Source organism: Apiospora aurea (genome assembly GCF_038362705.1).
Source record: "Apiospora aurea strain CBS 24483 chromosome Unknown utg000001l_segment0_segment0, whole genome shotgun sequence".
Lineage (NCBI taxonomy): Eukaryota > Fungi > Ascomycota > Sordariomycetes > Amphisphaeriales > Apiosporaceae > Apiospora > Apiospora aurea.
In genome coordinates this window covers 188,727-203,479 of record NW_027117388.1, presented here as the reverse complement: position 1 = coordinate 203,479, position 14,753 = coordinate 188,727, and the positions used below count along the sequence as shown (strand labels likewise).

At 56.6% G+C, this 14,753-nt stretch overlaps 6 protein-coding genes across 6 annotated transcripts; 3 read left to right on the top strand and 3 right to left on the bottom strand.

Moving 5' to 3' along the window:
* Positions 1-307: 307 nt before the first annotated feature.
* On the bottom strand, positions 308-1,039 carry PG986_000081 (uncharacterized protein; the record flags this gene model as incomplete). The annotated part of the gene is made up of 2 exons (XM_066836303.1): positions 308-483; positions 910-1,039. 2 exons carry the CDS (start codon positions 1,037-1,039, stop codon positions 308-310), a joined length of 306 nt encoding a protein of 101 aa, XP_066705196.1.
* Positions 1,040-1,835: 796 nt separating this feature from the next.
* Positions 1,836-3,070, top strand: PG986_000080 (mannosyl phosphorylinositol ceramide synthase protein; the record flags this gene model as incomplete). Its single annotated transcript, XM_066836302.1, has 3 exons — positions 1,836-2,162; positions 2,252-2,407; positions 2,510-3,070. The coding sequence occupies 3 exons, from the start codon at positions 1,836-1,838 to the stop codon at positions 3,068-3,070; spliced, it is 1,044 nt and encodes a 347-aa protein (XP_066705195.1).
* A 428-nt stretch (positions 3,071-3,498) lies between these two features.
* On the top strand, positions 3,499-4,118 carry PG986_000079 (SET domain-containing protein; the record flags this gene model as incomplete). Its single annotated transcript, XM_066836301.1, has 2 exons — positions 3,499-3,852; positions 3,954-4,118. The coding sequence occupies 2 exons, from the start codon at positions 3,499-3,501 to the stop codon at positions 4,116-4,118; spliced, it is 519 nt and encodes a 172-aa protein (XP_066705194.1).
* Positions 4,119-4,496: 378 nt separating this feature from the next.
* Positions 4,497-6,216, bottom strand: PG986_000078 (uncharacterized protein; the record flags this gene model as incomplete). Its single annotated transcript, XM_066836300.1, has 2 exons — positions 4,497-5,708; positions 5,833-6,216. 2 exons carry the CDS (start codon positions 6,214-6,216, stop codon positions 4,497-4,499), a joined length of 1,596 nt encoding a protein of 531 aa, XP_066705193.1.
* A 928-nt stretch (positions 6,217-7,144) lies between these two features.
* PG986_000077 (uncharacterized protein) lies at positions 7,145-8,254 on the bottom strand (the record flags this gene model as incomplete). The annotated part of the gene is made up of 1 exon (XM_066836299.1): positions 7,145-8,254. One exon carries the CDS (start codon positions 8,252-8,254, stop codon positions 7,145-7,147), a length of 1,110 nt encoding a protein of 369 aa, XP_066705192.1.
* A 708-nt stretch (positions 8,255-8,962) lies between these two features.
* PG986_000076 (uncharacterized protein) lies at positions 8,963-14,708 on the top strand (the record flags this gene model as incomplete). The annotated part of the gene is made up of 7 exons (XM_066836298.1): positions 8,963-9,102; positions 9,167-9,635; positions 9,822-10,782; positions 10,845-12,103; positions 12,155-12,918; positions 12,982-14,498; positions 14,542-14,708. 7 exons carry the CDS (start codon positions 8,963-8,965, stop codon positions 14,706-14,708), a joined length of 5,277 nt encoding a protein of 1,758 aa, XP_066705191.1.
* Between the last annotated feature and the right edge of the window lie 45 nt (positions 14,709-14,753).

Below are 14,753 nucleotides of genomic sequence, written 5' to 3'. Positions count from 1 at the left end.
CTTGGAGCTGTGGCTTTCTTCGGAAACGTACGTGTTGGCGTTGAAGTCATCGAGCTGCGTGCCTGGGTAGCGCGTGACGAGACGGACCTCGTATTCGGCCTGACTCTGGCTGGCCAAGTCGCAGGGCGCATGAGCTAATGCCAGCCTGGGGATGGTGAGACAGTACTCCAGGCTTCGTCTCGCAGTGGCTATCGAAACATCGCAAATCGTAGCTTCGGTCTCTGTTGGCCGCTAAAGATTGCTTGCAGGCATATGCGACGGGGGAAGAAAGGTAGGTTCGCCATCGTTCGCAGGCGGCATCGCCCGTTTATTGTTTCATGTCGGTTCGTTGGACGAGGTCCCGGTTTTCCTGCAGTCGGCGCGCATGTTCAGCCTCGGCGGCGATCTCGTAGAGGAGGTCGTAGGTGGTGGCTGGGCGGTGAAGTCTGATGCGAAGAGGTAGGTTAGAAGGGGGAGGAGACAGAGGACGCTTCAATATTCTGACTGTCGCACGCAGAGTTAGACGCAGCGCAAAAGCAGAGAGAACTCACATGAGTAGCAAAGTCGTAACAACTAGGCCAACAAGAATCAGCAAGAGGAGGACCCTCAAACATCTTGCTGAGCGAGGGATAATCATTCCCGCCTGGCTGGTTGATCGGCAATGGGAAGCGTGGATGCGTCAGGTAGGGTGGCAGGCGCGAAGTCAAAATACTGGAGTCGCTGACGATTGCTGTCAAGCAAGCGAAGACGGCCGGGGGGAAGGCAGGACAAGAATCAGGAGGAAAGAGGGAGAAAGACAACAGCAGATGCTGGACCGAAGTCTGACAGACGACAATTGCTCAAACACATTCAATCAGCGCCATGCCCGTCAATGGTCGTGTGTGCCAGACTCGGCGCATGCTTGGGCGTGACAAAGCCATGGTCATTTACTTATGTTGCCAAGACTGGCCTCGGCGTGTCGGTGTCTCTCTGTTTGTTGGGGCTGACGGTTGCCATCGTCGAGTCCGCGAGCGATCAGGATGGATGATGGGGGGTTAGGTAATCGGGTAATTTGGGTCATGGCGAATCTGCCATTCCCATCCATTGCTCCATTGCTCCATCCAACCGTCTCAAGCTGGTAATGCTGGCTGGCATTGCTAGCATTGGCCCTGCACAAAGACATGTCCTCGCCCCTAACTGCTAATGCTCAGGCGGTAGTTGGGTAGCTCAGGGGTCCAAGAGCGCTAGAACAACATTGATAGCGTCTCCATGTAAGACCCGGCATTAATATTAGACGCCCCACCGTTTCTGTCCCGCCTTGCAAGCATCCGAGATCAGCAGAAATATCCTTGATTTCGCAAAACAATAGAATCAAAAGATGCATATCAATGGGTCGAGCTGGAAGACATATATGCCGTATGTATGTAGTTATCGGTCTTGAGGTGTACGTGTTATGCCAGAACTAGACGTTGAGGGTCCTTATCGGCAAGCCGCTTCGCTTCCCTCCGCCAGCCTGGGCTGGACCTCGCCTGGTGGGCAGTGGGCACTGACTGTTGAGTGTTAGCGTCATCCGAGCATGTGCGTGCTGTACAGTTTCTAGCTTCAAGGAGAAGTCCTGCCAGTGATTTCAAGCATCGGTCCCCCCTCAAACTCTTGTCAAATTTCTTCCGTAACATGAGCATGTGAGCTGCCCGCCATCTGCTCAACACGACGATCTATTGCTCGTATCCTATCTCGGCCGTAAGTCAACGTCATTGAGCCCAGTGCACCGGAACCAGCCCAGACTTCGCGATTCGGCATCTGGCCAAAGTCGGATCAACATCTAATCTTTTCCCAGAAACGATAGTAGCGCATAGCCCAGGCCGGGTACAGCCGCAATGCTGCCTCAACTGCGCGCCAAGCGCCTCGCCATTGCACTCACTGCGCTTGTGCTGTTCATTTGCTGTGTGACGATTGGGAGGAAGCTGTACAACTTTGCCAATCTGTTTGGCCTCTTCAAACCGCATTCTGGTATCCGCATCACCCAAGGGGAAATTGCCCAAGCACACGCCAACGCGACACCCGATCCACGGAAACCCGTCGTGTCCAAGATACTGCACCAGATCTTCCACAACTGGAAGGACCCTCATAATGACACTTTGCCCGACCATTGGGCGGCCGCACGCCAGACCTGCAAGGACCTGAACCCAACATGGGAACACAAAGTACGTCCAATGCCATTGGCCATGCCACATGGACGACCTCTCAATGATCATATCTATCAGACTTTCGCTGACATGCCAAACCACTGTAGCTTTGGACCATGGAGAACTCCCGCGAGTTCCTGAAGGAACATTTCGCCTGGTATCTCCCAACTTATGATAGCTACAAGTTCCCCATCCAACGGGTGGACGTCTTGCGCTACTTCCTCATCCGCCATTATGGCGGCATCTATCTCGATCTGGACAATGTACGTTGTTTTCCTGGCTGGCGTGTCGCCAAGACCGCCACCAAACGTGGCTGCCCGCGTTGGTCTGGCTGAGACATTCGGTCGCTAACAATCTGATTCCAGGGATGCGCTGCAGATTTGACGCCCTTGACTTACTATCCAGCTTTTACCACCGATGGTGGGGAGGGAGCCTTGAGCAACAACATCATGGGCGGCGCTCCGGAACACCCTTATTTCCGCCTGCTCACCGAGCACCTGATCCCCTGGAACTGGAACTGGCTGCTGCCCTACGTCATCATCAGCTACAGCAGTGGCCAGTGGTTCGTGACCGCCATGTGGGAAAAGTACCATGCCCTCCTGAACCGGGACGGCTCCATCATGCCCTTCGACGGGAACGACTTTGCGCCGCTGCACCACATCCTCATGGACATGCGCGAGGGCGCCGACCCTTGGGTGTTCTTCACCCAGGTGCATGGCGGCACCTGGACGAACTGGGACAGCGCCATGTTCAGCTTCATCGGAGATCACATCCTGCTCATCATCGTCGGCGTGCTCGGCCTCGTCGGCACCTCGGTGTGGAGCTGCATGTGGTGCATGCGGAGGCGGAGCAAGCCCGCGAAGGGATACGATGTCCTGCCGAGTGCCGAGCAGATGTCTGAGGAATCACACTTCAGGAACATATAATTCATTAATGCGATGGCTCGGACCTTGGTCGCCCATTTCCTGCCACCTATAAAGCGTTTTTTCCCTTGCTTGCATACCAGTTCGACGACAATTCCAACTTGATAAGCTGTTACATTCTGCATAAGATCCAGTCTACTCACTAAGTGGACTTTTGACCATGGAAACCGTGCAGGCTTTGCTGCAATACTTTCCGCCAAAATACCCAGTGGAATAAACACTATGCCAATACCTCTAAACGACCCTTCGCCCCGTACAGTGCAGCAAAGAATGGCGGGCTCGGCTTTTGAGGAAACAGTTTAGCAGGCACGACCATCCGGCTGCTCGACATTCGGACATGAGGCAGGTAGGGGGTCAGGTCAATGAAACGAAGTTCAGCACTTGGAGTGTCCTTCTCTGTTCTGCAAGACTTCTACATCATCATCACCAACATGCCTCAGCTATTCGACGGCGTCCACTTCCCCAGCCTCCGGGAGTTGCCTCATGGCGACGGCGATCCGGATTGCCCCTACTATGACTCTATCACAGGCAAAAACCGCATTCACTGGTGCCTCCTCGGCCAGATTACCGAGGTTCACCAACCCAAGCGAAGAGTCTTCGCCAAGGACTGCGAAGGGGAAAGGTTTGAGGCCAGATTCTACCCTAAATACAAACACAATAACTTTGACGACGACGACTCTCGGCTGCTAGAGTACTTCAACGTCGGCAACACCCTCGCTATGTACTACGCGAGGAATCATCAGCCAGGAAACATTTTCCATCAATACCGCATAACGGAAGCCCTGGTAAGTCTTTCTTTCCTACATGACCCGCCATTCCGCAAGGAGCTGCTGCGCAACGATTATGACGAGGAAATAGTTGGGCTGACGTCAATCCTGATGTTTAGATCATCCCGCTGCCCATGGACAAGCTGCTGCAGATGAACAACGACTACGTGGAGTATGCAGATGCATACGGCACGAAGAGAAAGTGTCATGGCTGCGGCGTGTGCAAGGAAAAGGAAGACTTGTGGATGTGTGGCGGCTGCAAGATCTTTTACTACTGCCACTAGGTATGTCAAGAAAGCCCCGATCGGTATCCAATTCGTGAGCAGCAGTCTCTAATGTCGCCTCTTCCGGTCTAGGGATGCCAGGTCAAAGGCTGGTGGGACAAGTCGCACAAAAAGTTCTGCAGGATCATGCGAGAGCCCAACGTTCAGCGGATGCACAATCTGGACTACAGCGTTCAGGGAAGACGAATCAAGTTCAAAGAAAACATCTGTCAAGATACAGAAAGTGAGGCCAGCATGTCGTAGGCACAATGGCAGCTTCATATCAGGCAGACTCTACATGTATTAGCTTAGCGTTAGGGACTACGAGTCAGTACTTTCTCTAATGAACATCAATTCCCAAGTTGCAACGGATCAAATTCCCCTTCCTCCAAGGTCCCCTCAAGTGTCCACAGTAGGAGGCATCCGCCTCAGCACCCGCCGCCGCGACAACAACGCCTTGGCGAACTGCTGGACACCGCTCACCGCGCCCGCGCCGACGCGACTGCCCCCGATCTTCTTCTTCTCGCGGAACGCCAGGTCGATGTCGTCGAGGCTCCGGCCGCGGGTCTCGGGCATGAAACCCCAGCAGATCAGCGCCGTCAGCAGCGTGCAGCCGCCGAACAGGAAATAGGCGCCGTAGCTCGTCTTGGCCAGCAGCGTGGGCGTGACGAGGGCCACTAAGAAATTGCTGAGCCAGTTGCTGCCGTGCGCGATGCTGGTGGCGCTCGCGCGCGTGGCGGGCAGCTGGATCTCGGCGGCGTAGACTTTGATGCCCACGGCCCAGGAGACGCAGTAGAGGACCGCGAACAGGTAGATGCACACGATGACGACCCAGCTGCCGGCGCCGGCGCCGGCGTGCACGGCGTCGGAGGCGTACAGGGCGCCCATGAGGAACATGGTGCAGGTCATGCCGAGACCGCCCGCGATGGTGTTGGCGCGGCGGGACCAGCGGTCGGCCCAGAGGGTGGCGGGGACGGTGACGGCGAAGATGAGGATGGCGGAGACGCCCGAGGCGAGGAAGGCGGACTCGTTGGACGAGAGGCCGGCCTGGTGGAAGAGGAGGGGGGCGTAGTAGAGGACGCCGTCGATGCCGCTGAGCTGCTGCATGCCCATGAGGAAGACGGCGAGGAGGAGGCGGGGGCGGGCGTCGGAGGCGAAGACGTCGAGGAGTTGGGATTTCTTCTTCTTGGGCGGTGCTGGGTTGGCTGGTCTTGCACCTGGAGCCAGGTCCATCATTGCGATAGATCCGCTTGCGTCGACTGTAGCAGTATTGCCGTCTACGACCGACGTGGGTAGCTGCTCGAGGATCTTCTCGCGGTCCGCCGCGTCGACGCCGAGCTTCTCCCAGGCCGCGGCTGCCTCTTCCTCGCGTCCGCGCAGGGTGAGCCAACGCGGCGAGGCAGGGAGCCAGAAGAGGGCCGCGACGGAGAAGACGAGCGAGTAGGCGGCGAGCAGGAGGAAGGGCAGGCGCCACGAGAAGGACGACGGGATGTCGGCGCTGGCGTAGCAGGTGAAGAAGCCCGTCACGAGGCCGAGGGTGGCCAGCAGCTGGGGTGCCGTGGTCAGGGCGCCGCGGTGGCGGGGTGGGGAGACTTCGCAGATGTAAACGACCTAGGGCACGCGCAGGTTAGCAATAGCCATTCACTTAATGAAAGACAAGGCCCAGCGAGACGACGCGCTCCAGTCCCTCGAGATAGCAATGGTAAGGGGAGGGTGGGCATTGGGCGTCGCATACCAAGGTGCCAAGATACAACCCTTCACCAATCCCCTCGACGACACGCCCCGCCACGAACATGCCGATATGCACCGAGGCCGCCTCGAGCGCGGCCCCGACCCCGAAGACAAAGCTACCAACGGCGATCCCCCGGGATCGTCCCAGCGCATCGGCCACCTTGCCGGCAAAGAAGGACGAGATGGCGGCCGGGATCAGGATGGAGGAGACGATGAGGCCGTGGATGGTCGGGGACGGGTCGCCGACGTAGTTCTTGAAGTCGTCCATGACCGTGACGGGGCCGATGATGCCGGTGTCGATGCCGAAGAGGAAGCCGCCGAAGGAGCACACCATGCAGGCGAGCATGTAGCCCGGCGGCTTGCGCAGGAGGAGGCTGGGGAGTTTCATGATGGGCTGGCAGTTGTGCGTGGCTGGGCTGCGAAGTCTAGTCTATCAGGCATGCTCACGAGGACTTCATCCGATTTATACGATTTCGATTGAAGTCTCTTCTGACTAGGACTAGGATACATGGAGATATATCCACAGGAAAGTCGGAACCCGGGGTGTTGTAATCAACCAAGCCGGACGATAGTGGCCCGGCAAAAGAGCTAACCATTGCAGGCTGTTTCCCCCATCTTGGGGGTACGGGTAGTGGTCCTCTAATACGCCCGTCGGGAAACCACAGAGACCGGTCAATCGCATCAGCCTACCGCCATGTACGCCTTTCCAATTGGTAAGCAATTCCCATACGATGCCAACATATTGAATCAACTGGAGTGGATGCGGAGGCCATGATAAGCTTGATGCGGGGGAGGGGAGGCCGGGAAGTTGTCGATATGACATGAAGGGCGCAAGCTGCCGGGAGCTACTCCGTAGTGGATGTGACTTTGACGGTGCCATGTGATCCGATGCGACATTGTCAATCTTCAGCGAGCTGCCATACCTCAGAGCTTCAATACGAGAGCTGAAATCCTACATGTCTACCTACTTATACTTTACCTCTGTGTCTGGCTAGATATGGTGGAACATGGAGAAGATGCATGCAGAGGTGAGACGTCACAGAACAGAGGCCATGTCCATCAACCTTCTTCACTGGGCGAATGCTTGGGCTGGGGCTTGGGCAATTCTTAGCGCGGACTTACAGGGCCTCCTATCCACTGTCCGTGGCCCCAACCACAAATTTACAAGGCTTCCATAACAGCACATGTCGCCCCTTTGAATATTCTCTTCCAGTCATCTTCAAGAAAACCAAAAAGATCATCCCCTGTAGCAGAATTGTACTTCATATTATTTCGCTGACCTCGAAAAGAGGCTCACTTTTGAGGCTAGTTTTGTATCATACTCCTCCTGTTTGAGACTCCGAAGCGACAGTATTGTATCCCTTGAGTGCCGATGTGGCGGGCTCCTTAGTCGGCTTGTTCCGCCAATACGGCTCGACCCCCATCTCGCTGAACCGCTTGCGCTCGTAGTCCTTGGTCACCAGCCAATTGCTCACCACCATAGTCAACACCCCGCCCACGATACCGGCCCCCGTGACCAAGGGCGCCAGGATCGAGAAGACGGTGAAGCCGTAGCTGGCGCTCTGGAACGTGCTGTCGGTCTGCAGCCGGTCGACGCCCAGCCCCACCTGCATCGCCGACAGCACGATGACCACGTACCCCAGGATCGTGGCCAGGACCCCGAAGTTGTCGCGCAGCAGGTCCACGTAGACGGTGTGCGCGTCCACCTTGGAGTAGCCGCGCAGTACGTAGCCACGCGCGAAGCGGTACACCTTGTTCAGCCGGCTCAGCCGCAGCTCGCCGTACCAGTACCGCGGATTGACGGAGGCATAGCAGTGGCCCTGTAAGTACTCGCGCGTCAACGTCCGCCACGCATCCCAGCTGACAGATTCCGGTATGAGTCTCTTCTCCTTCGCGAGGTGGAAGTCGCTCTCGTACGCGATGAGCGCCGTGTAGGAGAACAGGAAGCCGCGGGCGCACGCAGCGAGTTCCCCGTTATCGTTGCTGTCGCCATGTTGCGACGAGGAAGGAGAAGACGAGGATGATGTCGGAAGCAGATGGCGCGCCCATACGTTGGGATCTAATAACCACGCCGGGAGCGGCTTCAGGAAGATGCGGGTATTGTGCCACACAAGATGCAGCTCCGGATTCTCGGTGATGGCGACGTCGCGCCCAATGAGGACCTGGTGGTGCAGCGGTCGCGGTGGCATCGGACGACCGCACACCCACAGCCAGTCACGCACGCCGTCGAGTCGGTTTACGCGCAGCTCGCGCGCGAAGAAGCCACCGGCATCGTCGATCTTGGGCGAAACGATGTGGTCCTGCTTGGTGCGGCACGATGCAGGAAGCAAGTTGCTGAGGTCAGCGACTTCTTGCGACGATGACGAAGCGCCCTGTTTGAACGCCTGCGTCGTGAAAGGAAGCGATATCGATGGTTTGTTATCCATGAGTGATTGAGCTCGTCGGGCACTATTTGCTAATAGGATTTCGCAGAAGGATTGGCTCGGGACAAAAAGCTTGTCGGGTGTGCCATTCCTCAAATATAAGACTAAGCTGGGCGGCGACGGAGCCTCGACTCCCCAAAATAGCAACTCCCACCACGAACGGGGTGAATCGGGTCTCGATCAATCCACACCGGCGCTTTTTTTCAAGGCACGTTCAACCCATCAGACCCCCAGTCGCACTACTAGAAACGGAGATATACTACATAGGTCTCACCTAAGCAGAGGTGTGGGTAACGGACGGGATAGGCCACGGCAACGATGATCTAACCCCATCCGCTCAAGTGCTGACGGTCACATTGCTATTTGGAGCCCAACCCATGCGGTGCCAAATTAGACTGTGCAGAAGCCTGCCTCAGCCGCACGGAATGCTGGTTCTGTCAGCGGCCATTACTGCGGCAAAACAGGCAATTGGGGGCTATGGCATGGCATGCCCCATGCTGTTGTCAACTGGCCTACAGTACAGCTTTTACGAACCATGCAGAGCAGGGGTCTGCAGCCACCGGCTTACATTAATATTATGATCCATGCTCGCTTGTTCAAGTCAACGAGTTCGACTAACCTACTTATGAATCCGGTCGCGACTCTTCGAAAACACGGAGGCTCACTGCCCAACAACCAAATCCCCGTCTTTGCGCATATGCCACTTCCGCCATGTCTGATCTCAAACGCAAGGTCACCGTGAGGAAGCCCAATGCTGGCGGTCCCAGGCCGAAGAAACACATCAGCATTGTGGAACAGGGGATCAAACAACTATATCCCGAGAACGATGCCACCTTTGTGCCAGAAGTAGAGTGAGTCCAGAACTTCTGACGACTATTTGCTTGCCATCGATGGTTTTCTCTAACTATGAAGCAGCATCGTCTTTGTCCCCGGGCTAGGCGCCCATCCGAAAGAATGCTGGGAGGAAGAACACTTCAAGTGGCCAACCGATAGTCTCGCCAAAGACTTCCCAAGGTCTCGGATCTTGCTGTATATGTATGAATCATGTTGGCAAGGCGCGTTCAAAGTCAGGCAGTTTATGGACAACCTCTCCATGGGCCTCTTGATGGGACTGGCTGCCCACAGAGACAAGGTGAGTTTGGATCCGCTGTCCTCTTTCCTTACACCAGATGTGCCAGGGGATCGTCTAACTCGTAAACAGGAATCTGAGGCGCGGCCGATTGTATTCATCGGACATAGTATGGGTGGGCTCGTGATCGCCAAGGCTGTCGTCCTTGCGGATTTTCACAGGAAGCGGTTCCCAATCATGTTCGAGGCCATCGCTGCCACCATTTTCTTTTGGGACGCCGTTCAGAGGCGCCGATGCCGCATCAGCTGCGTACATGTATGCTACCGTTGCAGAGAAGCTTGATCAGGCAATACCTTCCAAGTTGCTGAAATATAGTAGGTTTTCCCCAACTCTGCGTCCCGTCGTATTATATTAGTGCGACATCATAAGTTCTCTTCTCAGCTTCTATCCAGCTCATGAAAGCACTAACACAAAGTCACAGTGGAAACTGGCAACCCTCAGCTGAGAGAGCTTGTGGACGAATTCTTGGACCGAGTGAGACAAGTCAGTCCCAACATTGCAATAACATGTTTTTGGGAGGAGCGTGATACCTCGCTCTCGAGCTTGGCAAAGCTACCGAGTGTCTTCGGCAACATACCACTCCCTGCGAAATACGCCATGTTCGTCACCCGAGAATCGGCCACCCTGGAGGGTTACTTCAACATGGGACTTGCAGCCGGCCATCGTGATCTCGTCAAGTTCAAGTCGGCGCAAGATCCCCACTTCCAGTACGTTCGCCACGAGGTCAAGGATCGGATTAACGCCGCCGAGTCCACTGTCAAGAATCGGATGAACTCGGTGCGTGGGGTTGACCAGGAGATGACCAACGCAATTGACGATGCTCTTGACGGAGGCAGCGTTCCAGCGAGGCGTAAAGCCGCTGCCGGGACGTTTTCACCTTCTGATTGGGTAACCAAGGACCCAGAATATATTGCTTGGCTGGCCGAGGACAAAACGGGCAATGGTGGTGGCTCGGAGACTGTCAAGCCAGTTGATTGCTTATGGGTTCGAGCTCACGAAGGTAGAGGGAAGACCAGCGCATCAATGGCCGTAATCAGCGACTACGAGAAGAGGGACGCGTCCGATCGAAAGCAGAACCCCGTGCGGATTGCCTACTTCTTCTGCACTCAATCCCAGTACTCCTGTACTGCCGAGGATATCCTCAAGAGCCTTATCAGGCAGCTCAACAAACAACAAGGGGCTCTGGCATTTTATGCCAAGTCGTTCATCAAGAAAGCGAAAGGCGACAAATCACCGGCACAGGTCACCATCGAGAATCTTTGGCAAACTCTTCAGGAAATGTTGACCGATACCCTAATCGGCAGTAAGGTAATTTTCGTCTTGAATAACCTCCATGTTCTCCCGGAAAACTCGGCATCCACGATCAAGCTCATGAACTTCATTCAAACCGAACTTTCGGACAGTAAGTGTGCCCCTAATTAGTTCACGAATGTTGAAACACAATTGGCTGACCCGAAGAAACAGTGAACGAGATGGGATCGCGGCAAGCTCTCACGAGATGGTTCATCACAAGCAGAGAATCCCACATCGTCGCGAAAGCTTTGAATGTCGATGGAGTTCGACTCGTCGATCTTGAAGACCCGAAGTACGAAAATCAAGTACAGATAGCGCTGAAGAGAACTGCCAAGAGCAAAGTCGAATCCCTGGTGAAGAAAAAGAAGTATAACAAGGCTCTAGCCTACTATGTCAGCAGTTTGCTCGGAAAACGGGCCCAGAACACGCAATGGATCGAAATCTCCTGCGTGCAGCTCTTCGAGCTCGAGCCGGCGGAGAGCGATCTCAAGGTGCGCCGCGTTCTGGAGACCCTGCCGCAAGACCTCCAGACCCTGCTCAGCAATGCCTGGCGCCAGGTTTTTCAAGAAAACGGCGACGACTGCGACAGGATCAAGGAGATGCTCAGGGCGATGGTGCTGACCTACGAAGACCCCACGGAAGATGAGCTCGGCGTCTTGGCCGGGCTGTTCTCGAGCGACGAGAAAAAGATGGAGCTGCATCGCCTGATTGAGTTGTGCAAGCCATTGCTCTCCACGACACGCAACGGCCCAGTGTCCTTCTTGAATGGCGTGGTCAAGTCACACCTTCTCGAAAATGCGGAGGAGCTGCTGGGTATGTCGGCGCATGACATCAAGGTGCAACACGGTATTCTTGCTTTGCGGTGCCTCGACCATGTTAAACAAGCCTTTGATGTTGACATTGATCTTGAGAACGAGTCGGACGGAGAAGATGACGACGCAGAGGAAGAAGAAGAAGAAGCAGCAGAAGATGGTGATGGTGGGAGTGGAGATAATGCCGAAGAGGATAGTGACAGTGACGAGAGCGATGGTGATGACGAAAGCTATGATGTTGGTGCCGAGTGGGACGACGGCGCAGAGTCATCGAATGGCGACAATGACCCAGAAGTATACAAGATCTGGGGACTCGCCATGGCATATACGGTAAAGCACTGGCTACGCCATGCTTCGAAGGCCACCATCGATATCGCCGAGGACCTTAGTGTCGAGCAGGGCTTCTGGGAACCGGATTCCCGCATCCGTCGACGATGGTTGCTTGAGTTTCACCGCCTTACCAACATCCTGGAAAACGATTTTCACGCCTCGGATGTTAAGAATTGGACCGCACTTCATATCGTGTCTGCGGTTGGCTTTCGGGACCTGGTGACAGCGCTAATCAACAACGGCCACGAGGGCGAGATCGCACAACGAGATGAGCTGGACAACACACCGGTAAGTCAAATATCACCAAAAGTGTTGTCACAAAGCTAATACTTAGTCAAGCTGCATCTGGCGGCCTGCTACGGTCGAACTATGATCGCTCAAGCGCTCCTGGACAGAGAGTCGCCAATTGACGACGGTATCGAAATCGACACTGGTACGCCGCTGCATATGGCTGCCCTCGGCGGTCATGTCGATGTCATGAAACTTCTCATAGGACGGGGAGCCAATGCCAACGCGGTTTCGGACAGTTACGGTCCCGTTGTGAGCGCGGCCATATCATCAGGCAATCGCGAGGCCGTAAAGTTGCTGGTGGCCGAAGGCGTTTCTCTAACGGTTGATGAGGACCGGGGCCTCGACCCGCCATTGGCACTAGCGGCCTTGCTCTCGGATATGTCAATGTTCGAGTACCTCGTCGAGCAATACGCGGACAAGCTTCCTGCGCAGGAGTACAGCAAAGCCTTGGTGAAGTCGGCCGAAGCAGGCCGTGCCGATGTCCTGAATACTCTGCTGAAATTCGAGCACGAACACCAATACTTCCAGCAGGCCCTAGAAGCCGCGGTAGGCGAAGAGAACTGGGAGGTCGCCACAGTGTTGCTCGAAAAGCAGCCCGGGCTCGACTGCAACAACCTCTTCCGCAAAGCGGCCACGGCCGTTGAGGACCAAAACGATCTTCTCGGTGTGGCATGGGCATACTCAAACGGGGCCATATCGCAGGAGACGGTGGACAGTGCACTCTACCATGCCACGGACTGTGAGAAGAAGACTACAGTAGAGCTGCTGCTGGGCGAACCATACAGAGGGAGCCCCAACGCTACGGGCCCAGAGTAAGTTTTGCATCCGAAAGCTAAACCTTTGATATGGACCAATACTGACTGATCACCTTCCAGCTATGGCAATGCCTTGACAGCAGCTGCCTACGACGGCAGTGAGGATATCATAGCTATGCTTCTTGAAGCCGGGGCCGACGTGAACGACCCTGCCGGCTGGGCCCTGCAAACCGCCGCGGGTCAGGGGCACATGGGTATTGTGAAGGACTTCCTGGAACGAGGCGCGCACGCCAACGCCTTCACCAAGGACTCCAACTTCGCGCCGGGGACGGCCCTGCAGGGCGCCTGCGAGGCCGGCCGGCTGGACATCGCGGAGCTGCTCTTCGAGCACGGGGCGGACCCGGACCTCGGCGGCGGCGACGAGGGCCCGCCCGTCATCGCGGCGACCAAGCACAACGAGGAGGAGATCCTGCGGCTGCTCGTCCGCAAGGGCGCCGCGCTCAACCTCCGCGGCGGGCACGACGGCTCGACGCCCCTGACCAACGCGGCCGAGTTCATGTACCGGGACGCGGTCGAGCTGCTGCTGGACGCGGGCGCCGACCTCGACCTGGCCGACGCCAAGGGCAACACGGCGCTGACGGTCGCGTGCGCGGCCGACGACGACGCGATCGCACGCCTGCTGCTCCGGCGCGGGGCGGACCTGCTGCACGTCAACCACGACGGGCGGAACGCGCTGCAGGTCGCGCTGAAGGAGGGGGCGGACGACTGCCTCGCGATCCTGGTGGAGCGCACGTCGGCGCTGTTTGCGGCGCTCAGGTCGGCGATGCAGGGGGGCAATATGGCGGTGGCGGGCGTGGTGCGGAGTGTGGAGGCGAGCAAGCAGGGGCTCGAGTATGATGACGACGACGACGAAGATGGGAATGGTGAATCGGGAGGGCTTTCGTACGACGACGACGACCGTACAGGGGAACACAACCAGCAGCACGGCATAATTGAACAGGTCTCCGAGGAGCTCAAGTCGGCACTGGGGACGCAGATCTCGCTGTACCAGCAGTACTCGCCGGGCCATTCCGAAACTGAAAACATTTCACCTGCTGCTGCCTCTTCCCCTTCTTCGTCTCAAGCGCCCAGGTTCAGCTCACAAGCCGGGCCCGGCTGGCAGCAGTGGCCACAGCAACAGTCTCCTCCCCTGCCGAGCATCAGCAGCATCTCGCAGGACCACACACAGCGCCCAGCCGATGTGCCTGTCGGACTCTCCATCTCGCCGCCGCCGCACATCCGGCGCAAACCGGCCCCAGCGCCAATATCCAGACCGTCCTACGAGGGACTGATCCACGCGTCGTCAAACCATAGCAACACGCCTTCCCCGCCACCGTCTCTCACTCCAGGGCGGCCGCCGAGACAGTACGTGCAACAGCAAACACCGCCACCATCTTCCTCTTCGTCATCTCAACAATACGCGACCTACAACCCCGCCGCCTCTCCGCGGCCACAACAATCTGCGTCGCCATCGTACTTCCCCAGCCAGTCCGCGGCAGGTTCTGGAACACCGCCTCCCATTGCGCCGAAGCCCACGGAGTACACCACACAGGGCGGCGGTGGTTACTACGGTAGCAACCCCGTTACCGGTGGCGGGAGTAACAGTTATTCTAGTGGAATAACCAATGGTCACCCATCAAGTCCGCCGCTGCAACCAAGGCCACAACAACAGCATCAACAGCAACAGCCGGCCTATTACCCCGTTGGTCAGAATCCATACGGTGGATGGGACGCACAACAACAGCAGCAGCAACAGAGACCACAGGGTGCGCCGCAACGGAGTTCGATGCTGGACAGGGCTAGGATGATGAGTAATGAGTTTCTACGGCGTTAATATGGAGGTTGTGACACGG